Here is a 15,942-nt window from a genome sequence, read left to right as displayed (position 1 = left end):
CCTGCGTCCGGAGGAGGATCTTTTAGAACCAATTAGAGACCAGATTCAGGTCACATGCTGCCCGTATATTTTTGGACTCAGATAGACATCCAATTGTCCGGCGTCCCTCACGCATGAAACCGCATGAAACATATTGAAGAATATATAAAATAGTTAACCCATCAAAGCCAGTTTTTATTAAATGCTGAGGCTCTTACTAACAGCATCATCGTATGAGTAAACTATTTTATTTTTATTTCACTTTTATATAATTTTTGTATACATGTATATTTCTGGAATTTTGATGGGGGCGGCGCCCCGGCGCCCTCTATTGACCAGCCGCCACTGCTTTGGATCATAGGTTCGGACAAAGAGTATAGAAGCCCAAGAGGCGAAACTCAATAGAACGCTCCATAGCAACAGTTGCCCCCATGACGTGACGGCGCGGCCGCCATTATGCACTGAAAACTGAAGGAAAACGCCGAAAAATAATGGAAGTCAATGGCACTGAACTACTTAACATTACAAAAACTTAACATAACTTATATCATATCTAAATATGAAAACAATTTAAATTGACCGATGCTAAATGACAGAAAATGTTACGTCTAGGTGTTGGTTATGCATGGCCTAATTACCCTTAGGAAAATAGTATTTTGGGACAAAATATTACTATAGTACTATAAGACTACTATAGAAATACTATAGCGGCTCTAGGATATTAGAGGTATTACAGAACATAACATACTTCTGTGATGTTCTGTAATACCTCTATAATATTTTAAAGCTGCTATAGTTGTAACGTACTGCTCCGAGTCAGAAGGTAGAAGATCCAAACACAGCTTTATTAAAGGGTAATCCACACTCGTAGTCATCAAACAGGCAAGAGGTCATAACAGGTAAGCAGTCCAAACAGGCAAACAAGACAGGAGAGACAGGCAAACGGGTAATCCACGGAACAGGCAAGGCATCCAAAACCAGAGACATGAAACCAGGGAAACGCTCAGAAATGCAGTGATACAACATACAAGACTTCGCCGTTAATTACAGAGCTAACATGGTTTATATAGGCTGGGGTAATGGGGTAATGAGGTAATGTGACACAGTTGCAAACAATGAGTGATGATGAGTCCGGGCAAAGGATTATGGGTAATGTAGTTTGTGATGGAGTGACAGTCCGGGGTGGAGTGCCCTCAGGTGGTAATCAGGGGCACTCTCACTTGTGATTGTGACAATAGTAGTCTTATCGTACTTCTATAGTATGTCCCAAATTACTATAGTATTCCTGTAAGATTACTATAATATTTTGTTCCAAAATACTGTAAGATTCCTATAGTACTTTTTCGTAAGGGCATGCACCCCACCGAATCGCCTTCATTAGCCTACCACTTACGGTTTGCAAAGATACAATTATAAAATTACTGCAAACCTTTAATCTATCAATATTTATGTTCTATTATGCATTTTCCTTGTTATATGAATAACAGAAATTCATGAAATAATATATAGGCAAACACACAGTAATAAGATATTTATTCAAATGTTGATTTTGAAATTAGTGAACATCACCATATATTTGATTTGGAAAAATAAATAAATAAATACATAAAATAATAAATGAACATTTCTAAAGACAGTTAATCTTTTACATAGAATATCACAAAAAATATTAACAACTTGTTTTTCAACATCTTCAGTGAAAGTGCACACAGTGAATGTTTCAATGGCAAGAACAAAAACAAAAACAATCTGTGAATGTCCTATTACAGGCGGAAAGGTACAAAAAAGATGTGCAATCTAGCAAGTGCACACATGAACTATGTGAGGCGTGCTAACGATTTCAGCAGCTTTCAGTCAATAATGGCAGCCGCGCCTCCGCAGCGGCATCTACAGACTGTTACCCATAACACAACAAAGTTTCGCCTCTTGGGCTTTTATACTCTTTGGTTCGGATCTGTCAATCACATATCGCGAGTGTATCTGCACACTTGCCCAACACTGCATGAAAAGTGGGATTTTCGTCAGTATGTGGCACTGTAGATTGCCGTGAAACTTCAGGTTTACGACTGTGCACGGCAATTTGCAGGCAACACCGAAAACTGCCGTAAATTGTCGGAAATTGACGTGGGCCTTGCTTGGCAGTTGTCCCCCCATGACCCCCCCTTCGCTTAATTCTAGAGGAGGCTTTATCATGTAAATGAACAAGCTGTGAGCTACAAAAAATGCAAATCAGAGTAGCAGCAGGGGGAGTTTTATCTAGGTTCTGAATTTTTTAAACTAAAACATTTTAAGTTAAATGTACTCGTTTTAGTTCACATTACTACATTTTTAGGGCAACCAGTTTGCTCCAATTTTTTAAGTAGATTCAACTTGTCCGGGCTCACAGAGTAGATTAATAACTCTGTATGTCATTAGCAATAACCAATGTTATGTAAAAAAAAATACACACAAAATAAAAAGTTACGGTGTTATGCCTATATGTAATTGAAGCACTTTTGCCACACCCATTAACTTAAATAAAGTGAAAATAAATATAATAGGTTTTTCTGGAGCTCCTTGGTGGTCTGAAACCTCAATGAGGTTGAAGAATATAGGGATAAATTAAGCCCCTCTGTGGACTGATTTCCGGACTCTTGTGATTCTCTATCACACACACACACACACACACACACACACACACACACACACACACACACACACACACACACACACACACACACACACACAATCACACGCACTCACACACACACACACACACACACACACACACACACACACACACACACACACACACACACACACACACACACACACATCTGTGCAGGCAGACACACACACGCACACACAGCCAAAATACATCAACATTTTTTTATTTTATTCACCTCTTAACATTCTTTTGTTTCATTTTCTTGTTAATTTAATGCATTTCTTAAAATCAGTTTGTTGTTAGACTCCCTTCTTTGTAAACTGTCATAAACTGACGAGATCTCTCGGTCAGACTCAATAAAAGCAACTCGGTCAGTGATGGACGTGTTCGTTACCTCCAATAATATCGCATTTTTTATTTGTTTTACAGTTTTTGGAGAAATGCATGACATGACTCGAACGTAATGAAGTAATTTGTATTCATTTTATAAAACAACAACAATGAAAATAAATAATACAAACACAATACATCAGTCCTTAAGTAATCATTTAACCATCAGCCTGCATTATTACACTGTTTTCATTAAAATGGTAAAGTGTACATGTCTTTCTTTGCTGCATACCGTATATGCCTAACGACACAAGCCGAGCTCTACATGTTCGCTATCAGTATCGTTCAATAGCTGGTTCATTTCGTTCACGAACAAGTCGAGGAGGAGATCAGTCTTTGGTTCAGAGTCAGAGTCGGATTCAAAAGCATCTCGGTCAGTGAAAGGCGAATTCGTTCACTGAATTCAACAAATCACATGCTCCGTCACATCTTATACTCGAATGCTATTGGCTCGAAGTTTTGTCATTGACAGGATGAAACAGTCCACAGAGCTGCGCATGCGCTCGCTCCTCGCTGCTAATAGTGCCACGCTGCTGTGGAGGGAGGAATTTCAGTAAACGAGAAATATGAGTCACTTGAGTCACAGGACCACTTGAACGAGAACGGTTCGTTCACCTAAAAGATTCGTTCAAAAAGAACGATTTGTTCACGAACGTAACATCACTACTGCTTTGCTTTTTCGTGATCAACAATGACAGGACGGCGTCTCGCCTTCAGCTCCCCTTGAACTTCTCTGCATGGACGCGGCCAACTTCTTCGACAAATTTTCAGGAGGCTGTCTTCGTCTTCACAACTCTGAGGCAAACTGCAAGCGCTATGAACCAGGGCATGGGTAATGTAACGTTACGATTTAAAGAATATGCTTTTATTCAGCTGTATAAGGAAATGGATGCGTTAATAGATCCGAGCTTAAAACTGCACATTTTGTTTACACAGACTATCCTCGCCTCATAACGAAGCCGTGAGCTCTTATCTGCTTGGAGCGATTTCCGCGAGTCCAGATTTAACCGCTGATCACGACGACATTGTGTGTAAGTATAACGTCTAATGTTTTTCTCATTCCTTGTTTAATTTTACCGTGACTGTTTTTATTAATACCAGTCTCATGTAATTGTTTTCCAGCTGCCTGTAAGACGTATTATGAATCGACACGCCGGAGCTTCAGATACAAACAACCTGAACTTACATCGCAGGCAGAAACTGCGAAGTTTAGCTCGGAGTCGATCAAGAAGAAAAAGGGTAAGATTTATTATATTAGATCCGTTTTTTGTCAATGTGAGTATTTTTCAGGTTGCTTATTGTCTTTATGGATTGTATTACAGTTGCTGGAAGCGAGAGTGTGCTGGATGAGGATGAGATGGACTGGAAGTCCGCGACCATTGAACTCATGTCTGACGAGGAAGACGGCATTGTTGACGGGTTGTCTGAATGGATTGTGCGGCCACCGGACTCTCGCAGCCTGGAGCTCGCCGAACTTTACATTACATTACGAGACATTACTGCTGCACTGTACATAGTTGTGTGTTTAACAATAAAGCTCTTTCTTTGAATAAACAGCTGTGTTTTATAAATGAAGCTCTTTCTTTGAATAAACGGCACGGTCCGTATAATTTTCCCATATATTCCTTGATGGTATGAATACTTCATAGCACAATAACATTAATATAAAACAAATTATTACAACATAAATTATATATTTATTATTGGGGATTACATTTATAATGAGCCAGGGGGACCAATAATGATTGGTTTGCAGTGATCTGCCAACCAATCACGAGGGATTTTTCTTTTTTAAATGTAGTGGCTTCAGCCAATAGTGAGTGAGTAAATTCAAGTCAGGCCGTTGACTCTCTGGTTTCGCTGCTATTCATATGCTAATTAGAGGCGTCGCACCTCCGCGGTCTCTCAGCGGGGGGCTCTCCACCTACGTCATGGTTCGTTTACGACAATTTGTGGCACAGACGAACGCGACGTTCGCTGCCTCTAAATTGTCGAAAACTGCCGGAAATTAGGGAGATTTCCGGGAGTCTACAGGCATTTACGGGGTCGAAAATCCCACTTTTCATGCAGTGCAAACTGCCATTATAATGAATGACACTGTTATGCTGCAATGCGAAGACCTTACTGTAATCATGTCGATGTCGTGTTTGCTGTTAGTTGTGGTGAAAGCATTTTGTGAGAGAAAACGCGCTGCAATGAGGAGATCACTGCATTAACGCGATCAACAGACTGCCTGTGTACTCAATGCTCATCACTGCAGCCGTTCATGTGATAGGAATAGATCATAAAATAATGCTATAATCCACACTTTGACTCTTCGTTCATCTCGACGGCTGTAATGGTACATTACATGTGTTACAAAGATGGAAGACAGAGTCGACTGGGACTGTTTATTCAGAACTCTCAGCTACAAATAAGCTCGCGCTAACAACACAGCGCTCTCAACAACTCAGTACAATAAATGTAGCGGACCCCGTCCGAATGATGGCTAGACTTTACTGATGTTTCAGGAGTTTATTGAAACCGTTTATCTCCAAAAATCACCATAAGAGCTGAACAAAAAACAAAGAAGTGCGCATAAACACCTCATTCACAAACTTTCTCTCCATAGCATTATCAATAACAAACAATACAGCGAAATACACAAACATACTCATTACAAATGACAGTAAACAAGCACATACACACCTATTGTCTTTTCGGGGGTGCTAAACAAACTGTAAACTTTAAATCTGCTTAAACCCACTGAATGATGTACCGCAAACTCTCACAATCGCTCCCTCTTTTTTCCTATCGCTCCGTTGACTGCAACACCCCTCAAAATAAAAGTCCCTACTTATTTACACAGATAATACAGCCCTAAAACCTATTTAAACGCACAGAAATGTTCACACAAAACAAATTATAAGATATATTACAATGAAGTCTGTTACAATAAAACTTCCTCCAGCTCTCTGTGGTTCAGGAGTGCCCAGTCAGTCTCTCTCGCTCATGCATGCAGTGCGTGCAGTGCCTCGCTAAACCACGCCCCCTCCGCAACATAATCGAACACAATTTTGATGCTCTATTCGCGTTTGGTGTGAACGCAGCATAACACTGAATCCGAAATTGCCCTCCATACCCTTAAATAGGGCATTATTTGAGGGGAACATCCTTTTGTATTGGTGTCCACAAACTATTTTACTTAAGAGCTTCTGTAGACGTCTGACAGAAATAAAGTCAGTCTGGTCAGTAATGTGTGAAGCTGGTAATGCTGTTTGTGGTGTTGTTTAATCCTCCTCTGCTGAGATCTTCAGAGAGCCAAATGAGAGTTAAAATGGCTTTGAGTAATAAACATAAGTTACTCCATATAAGGAACCACAACATAAAAAATGTTTACATATTTAAAAAATACTGTTAAAGTTCTTAATCACAGAGTCATTCCAGCACAAATTTACAAAATCGGTGCATGTAACCTTCCAGTGACATTTCTGTTTGGCAGAGAGTGAAGATTTGTCCCGCTGTGTTTCTGTGTTGAGTTATGCCATTTGAAATTTACGTTGAACAAAAATAGTTTGGTTCTCCATGCATTTAGACAAATTTAATTATATGGGGTTTTACAATTTCTTACACATTCAGTGCAATTTTTGGCATTCATCATGTCTTCACACATCTGTAATTCTTGCAGTGTTTGGTGCCATTTATACTTACAATGACTTGTCTTTGTTAGAAGAGTAACAACATTTTACTGCCGTCTGTACCACTGTGAGAATAAAACTCTTGAATCTTGAATCTTGAATCTTGAATCTAAGAATAAAACAGAATAAAAAAAGAATAAAACTCTTGAATCTTGAATCTTGAATCTTGAATCTTGAATCTCTGTGTATGTGACATATGGGACTTTGGACTTTGGACTTGATTTATTGTTTTACCACACCCTCAAAATGTTATGACCGAGATTAAGATGTTTGTCCCATACAGTTGTACTTTAGAACAATTAATTCTACAGGGAAGAGCCTTTTCTCTACGTAAAATTACAAGGATCACTTACATGGAATATAATTCTAAAAGAACAGGAAAAATGTGATATTAATGAAGTCCACATGAACTATGAAGTAGATTCAGAGCTACAGCAATGTGTTTTGCTTCTACCAGCAGAAATGTGAGTCATTTTGATTACATTGTTGTTTGTTAAAAGAATGGTTCAAAATATAACTATGAAGGCTATATAATACAGAATAATTAGCTGCAACAACAGTATCAAGGTTTTGATTACCCCTTACAAAAAAGAAACTAAGTGCTATTAGTTTACTTCTTTTAAACTAAAAATAAGAAATTATACATTCAGTCAACTTTGTATGTACACTTAAGTATACTTGACTTATACTGACAGAAAAGTCAATATTTGGTCTACACTTGTAATCAATGTTTTGATCGAGATATACTAGTCTAAAGTATAACGTTTTTTAAGTATTCATGGTTTAAAGTTGTCTTTACTCTTTTGATTGAGTAGCCTACTGTCTTAAAAAAACTTACATTGTTTGAAAATATTGATTTTTAAAGAACTTACAAGAATAATTGCAGTATAAAATGCTAAACTAATAGTTAACTGAGTATACTTCAAATTGTATTTTCATAAATGTGCTACAAGTATTACAATATAAGTAATATGATAAATCAGTATACCTATAAGTTCACTTTTAGTATAGTTGCAGTACAAACCAAAAACGTAGTTGATAAGTTGTGCACTCACAGTTTACTACTGTTACACTTAACGTACATAAATGTATAATTTTACTAAAAAGTGGGGCAATTTAGTCCCAAGTATTGAAAAAGTACTCTTACAAGTATACTTCTAGTACATTGATATTAGTATGTTTACTACATAAATTATACTTATAAGTACACGTGAACTTAATTTAAAAAAAGAAGGGAAAAAAAAGGTATGTGACAAATTTACTTCCCTGAGTAGTGCGGACTAAAACTCCACAGACAGATTTCTATTTAAACCATTTTGAACATAATGACAAGAATAACAAATTGTGTTCTTTGATTTTGTTTTATTTATAGTTATAATATGTGATCATATAATAAATGCAAACAGAAAATGTATTTACTTGTGTATTCTTAATCACAGCAATAATGGCGTCATCCATTCGCCGCCGGCGAAACAGCTTGGATGTGCCTCCCGATATCAAGTAAGAGATTGTTTTTATGGATTACCTTGATTCAATGGACCAGAATGATTGGTTGTATAAACAAAAATGGGATTATTTTATTATGAAGGAATACATGAACTACAAAGAATCAAGAATTTTAAGAATTTTATCAACATATCAGCTAATACACTTCAAATATATATATATATATACATAAACAAATTGTATAATATAGAATACATTCTTAATATTCATGTTCTCTTTATATATTTATATATATTATTTGTAGGGAGAAATTAATTACACAAGAGACCTTGAACTCGAGAGACCTTGATCACCTTGAACTCCAGCAGTGCATAGAGAGACTGAGGCATCTCATCAATACATTTGAAGAAGATTTCAGACGTGCTACTGAAGGATCCAGAAATGAAGGATGGATGGGAATAGCTGGAGGAGTCACCATGATCGCAGGATTAGCTTTAGCTCCATTCACTATAGGGGTTTCAGCTGCTGTCGGTGGAGTAGGAGCAGCGATGGCCTTACATGGTGGAATTCGTGGTGGAATCTCGAACTTCAAGAAAATGATCCAGCAGAGAAAAATAAGTCAAGACATCATAAATGAACTTGAAGAATTTCAGAACAACATCATCCCTATGACAGACATTATGAAAGTCTCTTGTCAATATACCAATGAAATACTGCATACCCTTAATTATCCAGAGCACCACATCAGTGGTTTAATTAAATGTGTTGCCACCGTCAGTGAAATATTACACATGATATGGATATATGACATTGGTGAAGTGGCTGCACAGATGTCTAAACCTGTGCGTCTGACTGGAACCCTTACAGGAATTGTTGCTGGTGTTGGTCTTGTGCTCGACATTTTCTCAGTTATCGAAGATAACAAGGCACTCGAAGACATGGACAATCTTGCAAAAAATGGCCAAATAAGAGAAAGTGAGATCAAGTCAAAAGCCGGGAGATTCATTGTTGAAATGAGGAAAGTAATTCACAAGTTACAGACCATCATGGATGAGCTTAAAAAAACAAAAGATCAATGTGAAAAGCTGTGACAACTTGTTGGAAGATCTCTGTCGTTCCAAACCCGTAAAAACCTTCTGAACACAAATTAAGATATTTGATAAAATCCCAGAGCTCTCTGACCCCTCCATAGACAGCAATGTAATGAACACTTTCAAGGCCCAGAAAGGCAGTAAAGACATCATTATAATAGTCATGTGACTCCAGTGGTTCAACTTTAATATTATGAAGCGACGAGAATACTTTTTGGGGCGCAAAAACAAACAAAAATAACGACTTTATTCTACAATTACATTCTAGCCTGTGTCCATCTCCTACACAGTTTCCGTGCAGCGCTCTCGAGATCTACGGCAGCCGATGCTGTTCACGTGAGCACCACGACACTCGTGTGATTATGACGCAGGAGCTGACACAATCTAGAACGAAATTGTTGAATAAAGTCGTTATTTTTGTTTGTTTTTGCGCCCAAAAACTATTCTCGTCACTTCATAAAATTAAGGTTGAACCACTGGAGTCACATGGACTATTTTAACGATGTCTTTACTTCCTTTCTGGGCCTTGAAAGTGTTAATTAAATTGCTGTCTATGGAGGGGACAGAGAGCTCTCGGATTTCATCAAAAATATCTTCATTTGTGTCTGAAGATGAACAAAGGTCGGACGGGTTCGGAACAACATGAAGGGGAGGAATTCATGACGGCATTTACATTTTTGGGTGAACTAACCCTATAAGAAATGTAACAGGTTGGATTAGAGAACATTATGTGAAAAGAGCATTAGACTTTGTGGGAAAATCTGAGGCACATTGAAATAGACACTGAGTCAAATGTTTGTAAAGTCATGAAACATACACCCATGAACCGTTTATGCTTAAAGCCTGATTATTTTTTTTATACTTAATTTTTCGTTGCTGTCACATTCTTTTTTAAATTTGTATTTCAATAACTTAATGTTCTGCCAGTTTTCACCTCTGAAATTGTAACAGTGATTAAAAATTAAACGTATGTGTTCTTTTGAAAGTATGCAGACATCTTTTAGTCGTTAAAGTAACACTGAAGCAGTGTTAGAGTTAATGAGATACTCAAGTGATTCATTGAGTGATGTTTGTTTGATTATTGAAGACACCTGATGATAATGAGCATAATCACTGAAGGAAAGAAAAACACAAGAACATCAACTGACTTCAGCCGCAGCTTTAGATAAAATCAACTGAAAAGACACTGGGTTCATTCACTAAGCATGCATACGCACAAATGTGTGCGTGAAATGTGCACACGAACGATTTTAAGAACAAATCACAATTAATCAAAGATTTCGTAACAATTTTTTTCTAAATTTATGAAAAAATATAGGAACTGAAACCACACATATGCAAAAATAACTTTCTGCTTATGCGCATCCCGGGTGCAGAATGATGTGCTTAAAGCAACATGGAGTCAGAGTGCACAGTGATGCACCTTGGAAAGTTCACAGCACAAAGAGAAGAGATGATGTTGAGCGCACAAATCCTAGTGTATCTGCACAGTAAATTCCCCGGTTTTGAATTAACATCACTCGTTGTTCATTTGGCAGGAATCCTCAAATCTGACCCATGAGAGGTCATGTTTGTAAATGAGAAGTGGTTCTCAAACAGTTTACCTGGATAAATAAAGGTTAAATAAATAAAATAAACAGGTAGGTAATGAACAATATCACAATGCAATGTAGGAAATTTACAGAATGACATTAACCAGTGTGGCAATACTTTAATTTAAATTCAGTGACTTTAGGCCCTGTCCAAACGAACACAGGTATTTTCAAAACCGCAGCTATTTCTACGCGGTTTGGCTGTTCGTCCACACGCAAACGCAGTATCTGGTAACCTTTTTTGAAAACTCCGGACAGGGTGAAGATTTTTAGAAACTCTGGTTACAGCCATAGGCGGAGTTTCACTTTTTTTATATACACCTTGGATATAATTTATATTATTATAAATAATAATAATAATGACACCCCTCCCCCCCAACAATAAAATCAGAAATGGACTTTAACTGTAGCTTTCGCGTCTCCTGTTTCACACTCCTCAATCCATGCAGTCAGAGCTTTTCAGAAAGTCAGCCACGCACCATTAATCTATTTCAGAGTGCCAGTATGAGATTAATGCCATATTTCTGCTCAAAACTCACTCTATTGTGACCTTATGCAGATATTGTATATAATAATGGACGCATAAATGTATTATGAGACAGAACGCTGAAATTTGCAGACATCTTAAGGTAAATTATTATCACGCAATATTGACTAATGGATTGGCAGAGAATCATCTTTCTATGAGTCATTAAGAAATCATAGTTCTATTCTATCTAAAGAAATATGAGGTAAACGTGTGAATAGCCTATATTTCTCCAAATGTGGACTACAAGTCTGTAGCCTTGTGTAGGCTACTGAAGCACTGTGATCAAAAATAAATGGAAGCAAACGTGATTGAAGGTTTGTGTCTCGTTATTGTATTCAAAATATTAATAACTACAGATTGATTTTACATTCCTATCAGAAATTAATAATTATTAGTGTCATTGTAGTGGTCAAATATCGAAGCTAATCTATTTAATACTTCACAGCTCAAAGTTAAATCAGAATATTTGTTGTAAAAAAGAAAAAAATGTAACAGCTGCCAAACATTTGTCTATAGCTCCACTCTGTGTAAACGTAAAATATAAGATAATACAAATAAAATGAGAAAATATGAATTATATTATTTTAAATTTTTTTATTCATAGCTCAGACAAAATCATTGGCTCTGATCTGGGGGGGGGGGGGGGGGGGCAGTGCAACCGGAGATTTCGGCTTGTGAAGTCGAAGTGTGCACCATTTAGGCCTGTCGCGATAGTCAATAAATCAATTACTCACACAATAAAAAAAATGAGCTCGATAATTTTTCCGGACGTGATAATTTCCAGCGTCTGTTTTTATATCCATTTTTGCCGATGGCGTTACATTATATGATCACGCTCTTATACATGTAAATGCTTCTAAGAGCGACGAGAATGCGCTGTATGTCAATGTCCTGTCTGTGTGTGTGTGTGTGTGTGTGTGTGTGTGTCAGTGTCCTGTCTGTGTGGCTGCATCTCATGTCAGCTAATCGAGGGACACTCTGACACACACACACACACTTGACGCACAGACAGACTCGCATCAGTCTCCTGCTCACATCGAGTTCTCTTTTGCTCATGAACAAACAATAACAACAACACAGAGAATTGAGTATTCTCATATTAGGAGTCTTAAATTAGTTAAATAACGTCTTAAATGAACTTAAAGAGTTGTAATGAGATGCGCGGGACAGCGCGTGAGATCTGCGTCATGTTCGTCAGCGGCCAATCTTAAAGAGCACTGATGATGCCTGTCATTAATGTTCATCAAAGAACAACGGGAACAGAGAAAATTTTTGCTTTAATGATGATTAATCTATATTTCATTTATTATTTATGCAGTTAAGAAAGGTGTTTGATAACTATTACATTTCTGTATATGTCTAACAGGGAAGGCACAGGTAAACATAACATTTATTATAATGGGGTTATGTAAAGATTGTTTTAAGTTCACTTAAATTAAAAGTTGTTTTTTTAAAGCCTAATAAATGTTGAAATTGGTAGCTTTCAGTTATACAATGTTTCATAGAGACATCAGTGATACTGGCCTTTTTGAAATTATTACAATATCAAAACATTAAAAACGTGTTAATCGTGATTAATACAGAAAAAAAAATGCGATTAATTAGTAAAAAAAAATTGTATCGCTTCCCAGCACTAACTAAAACACAATCATCCGTTGCAGTTTTCCAGCTGTTTATCAAGTGCATTTGTTTGTTAACAGACTGAGAGTCCATTGCTTTTTTTTTTTTTTTTTTTTTTTTTTCATTTATTGTGGATATTTAAAATGCTTTCTGTTTTCAGTGTTAAATAGTCTTTAGAAATAAAAGTTTATTGATCTTTGAAAAGGTGTACCTGCGTCATTATGCCATTATCATTATTTTAGATGAAAATGGTCTCAGAACGACAATATTATCGTTTATCGCAATTATTTCTTGGCCAATTTATAGTCCAGCAAAAGGTGTTATTGTGACAGGCCTAGCGCCGTTCTCTCCTTTGTTTGACGTCATATTGTGCACTTTTATTTACATGAGTCGAGTCTATGCAACGGTGGATGTAGCTTTTAATAACTCTGCTAACAGCGCTGATCACATGTATATAGATACATGCACAGTTCTCTCATTGTATTGCAGAACAGAGAACACTGAGTCCAAAGTAAAGGAACTTGTAGAAGGGTTTCACTGAGCCCATGGCATCCCTCAGTGCATCGGTGCTGTGGATGGGACCCGTGTCAAAATCAGCCAGCCAATCATAGCAAAGTTTTTTTTAAACCGTGCTTGTGTGGACTTGATTGTTTTTTAAAAACGGATGAGGGAAAACTCTGGTTATAAAAATACCTGTGTACGTGTGGACTAGGCCTGAGTCTTCTAACTGCTTTGCCTAAAATGTGTTATCGTTATAATCATGTTTTGTTGCTTTTTTATTATAAAGGCAATAAAACTCCTTCTGATAAACTGAATTGCACCTTTGGCCTTGTACAGCACCCAATCACAACTGTCCTGATATAGCGCTGTTTGATTATTGTAGATTATTAACCAACAGCAGCATTGACACATAATCACATGAAGCTGTTGTGAGAGTAGTAACTTCCTCCTAATGCTGGGTACACACGAAAAGATAACCAGGGCGATTTTGGGCCAATTTCTCCCCTTCAGACAATCCTAAGTAAAGTCCAGATTATCTTGATGGTTCTACAGATTAGTGATGTGCTTTCCTGGTCACATCACGGCACTCCACACACTAGAACACTGGTCTCAAACTCAATTCCTGGAGGGCCACAGCTCCAACTTACACCTGCAAGGAAGTTTTTAGTAATCCTGAAGACCTTAATTAGCTGGATCAGGTGCACTCCAAAAACATTTATGTCTAACCTTATGATTTATGTTTTTGAATTGCATATACATTTTCCATCCACTTGAATTATATAGTTTTAACATTAATAAACAGAATGTGACTCATATTTGTAAGTAATACATAAATTAAACATGAAAAATGTATGTATTTGTATTAATAAACTGAATGTGACTCATTTGTCAGCCATCCGTAAATTAAACAGGTAAGATTTATGTAATAGTACACAACAAAAGACCCATGTTAAATTAACATTGTCTAGTGTTTATTTGTGTGCTCACTACTGAGTTAAAGTACTATTGAAACAGTGTTGAAGTTAATGAGATAATTAAGTGATGATTGATCATTGATGATGAACACCTGATGATAATGAGCTGAATCACTGAAGGAAAGAGAAACACAAGAACTAAAACTGACTTCAGCCACAGCTTTAGATCAAATCAACTGAAGATAAAAGAAGACATTAAATCTCTGAAAATCTCAGCAGAGGTGGATTAAACAACTGTCAATATATAGGCTGTCTCATTTCAGAAAAGTAAGTAGGACACTCTGAATGCGACCTGTGTGTCCCTCACTGTGCATGAGGTGTATCCCTCACTGCTGCAGATAATCCACGATTCTTTGCGGCAAACATACATGCAAGCGAAGATGTGGTGTTTAAACAGAAGTAGTTTCAAACTTGTTTTTGTTTTTTAAGCTGTATTATCTCAAATAGATAGTTGTTGTAAACAGGATTACAAGTGTTTGGGGATTTTTAAACGTTTAACAACAGTACTTTGCTGTCAAGGCAAGAAACATTTCATAGTCATTTTCAAGTTATAAATAATTTTCATTCATATAACTGGTGTGAGAGCACAACTGTGAATGTGTTGGCATAGCAACGTGATACTTCCTGTTTCCTTTTCCACCTGTGTGTCCTATGAAGGACGTATCGTTTAATTCTGATTGAGGACACTCTGTATACCGCATCCTTCACAGTGGGCAGCCTTCGAAATTAAATTAAATGAGATGCATATTTTAGTAATCCTGAAGACCTTGATTAGTTTCAGGAGTGTTTGATTAGGATTGACGCTAAACTCTGCAAGAGAGTGGCCCTCCAGGATCAACGTTCCCCACCCCTGGACTAGATGGAGTCCATCAACACCCCAAATGCTTGCATAGTCCTATAGCTCGTTCTGGGTCTTCATTCAGTAATCTTGAACGCTATCTGCTGATCAGTGAAATGCTCATATGAGTGTTATCAACAGTCTGTCAATTGATACTTTTAAAACAATATGGCATATCTTATATTAACAGCCTTGAAATAAAAAAGAAACTCATGCATTATATTTTTGGGGGAAAATACACTAAAATGCTAACATTTTACAAAATGATTTGAAGATGCAGACTTTGGTGTCAATGAGCACTTTTAAAGCTTTGATCTGTGATCTGTTAAAGTGTTACGTCCGTGTGATGTGTTGTGTGTTTTTTTTTTCTTTCTTTTTTTCACTTTCTTAGATACCCATGATTGGTCCAGTCTCCTGTCAATCTTCACCAGCTGCTGACACCATCCACTGACACCATCTCGCCAATCGGAAAAGACCACCTCAGATAAAAGAGCACGCCAGACCTCTCTCTCACGCCACGCTTGTTGTTTCGATTCCTGTTATTTGCCTGAAATCATTGTGCTAATTATTGTTGTAAACCTTTTTGTTTCAAGTGTATGTTTTAAGGTAGATCCGTTTCTCCCAAACATATTTTGTGAAGTGTTTACACTGTATGTTA

The 15,942-nt window shown here is 37.1% G+C and overlaps 1 protein-coding gene across 1 annotated transcript; it reads left to right on the top strand.

Moving 5' to 3' along the window:
- The first annotated feature begins 2,679 nt into the window (after positions 1-2,679).
- Positions 2,680-6,854, top strand: LOC307122695 (uncharacterized protein C14orf93-like). Its single transcript, XM_079810864.1, has 4 exons — positions 2,680-3,848; positions 3,953-4,047; positions 4,139-4,255; positions 4,339-6,854. Exons 1-4 carry the CDS (start codon positions 3,754-3,756, stop codon positions 4,563-4,565), a joined length of 534 nt encoding a protein of 177 aa, XP_079666990.1. The 5' UTR covers positions 2,680-3,753; the 3' UTR covers positions 4,566-6,854.
- The last annotated feature ends 9,088 nt before the right edge of the window (positions 6,855-15,942 follow it).

Source organism: Gobio gobio (genome assembly GCF_949357685.1).
Source record: "Gobio gobio genome assembly, chromosome: 2".
NCBI classification, from domain to species: domain Eukaryota; kingdom Metazoa; phylum Chordata; class Actinopteri; order Cypriniformes; family Gobionidae; genus Gobio; species Gobio gobio.
Note: the sequence above shows the minus strand (reverse complement) of the source record. Positions and strands in the feature narration are given on the sequence as shown.

What these genes read in the sequence shown, in the direction of transcription:
- LOC307122695 (XM_079810864.1), top strand. Translation starts at nt 3,754, where the DNA reads ATGGACGCGGCCAACTTCTTCGACAAATTTTCAGGAGGCTGTCTTCGT. An exon ending in CGCTATGAACCAGGGCATGG is followed by an intron (nt 3,849 to 3,952) that starts GTAATGTAACGT and finishes TTGTTTACACAG; the next exon opens with ACTATCCTCGCCTCATAACG. An exon ending in TGATCACGACGACATTGTGT is followed by an intron (nt 4,048 to 4,138) that starts GTAAGTATAACG and finishes ATTGTTTTCCAG; the next exon opens with CTGCCTGTAAGACGTATTAT.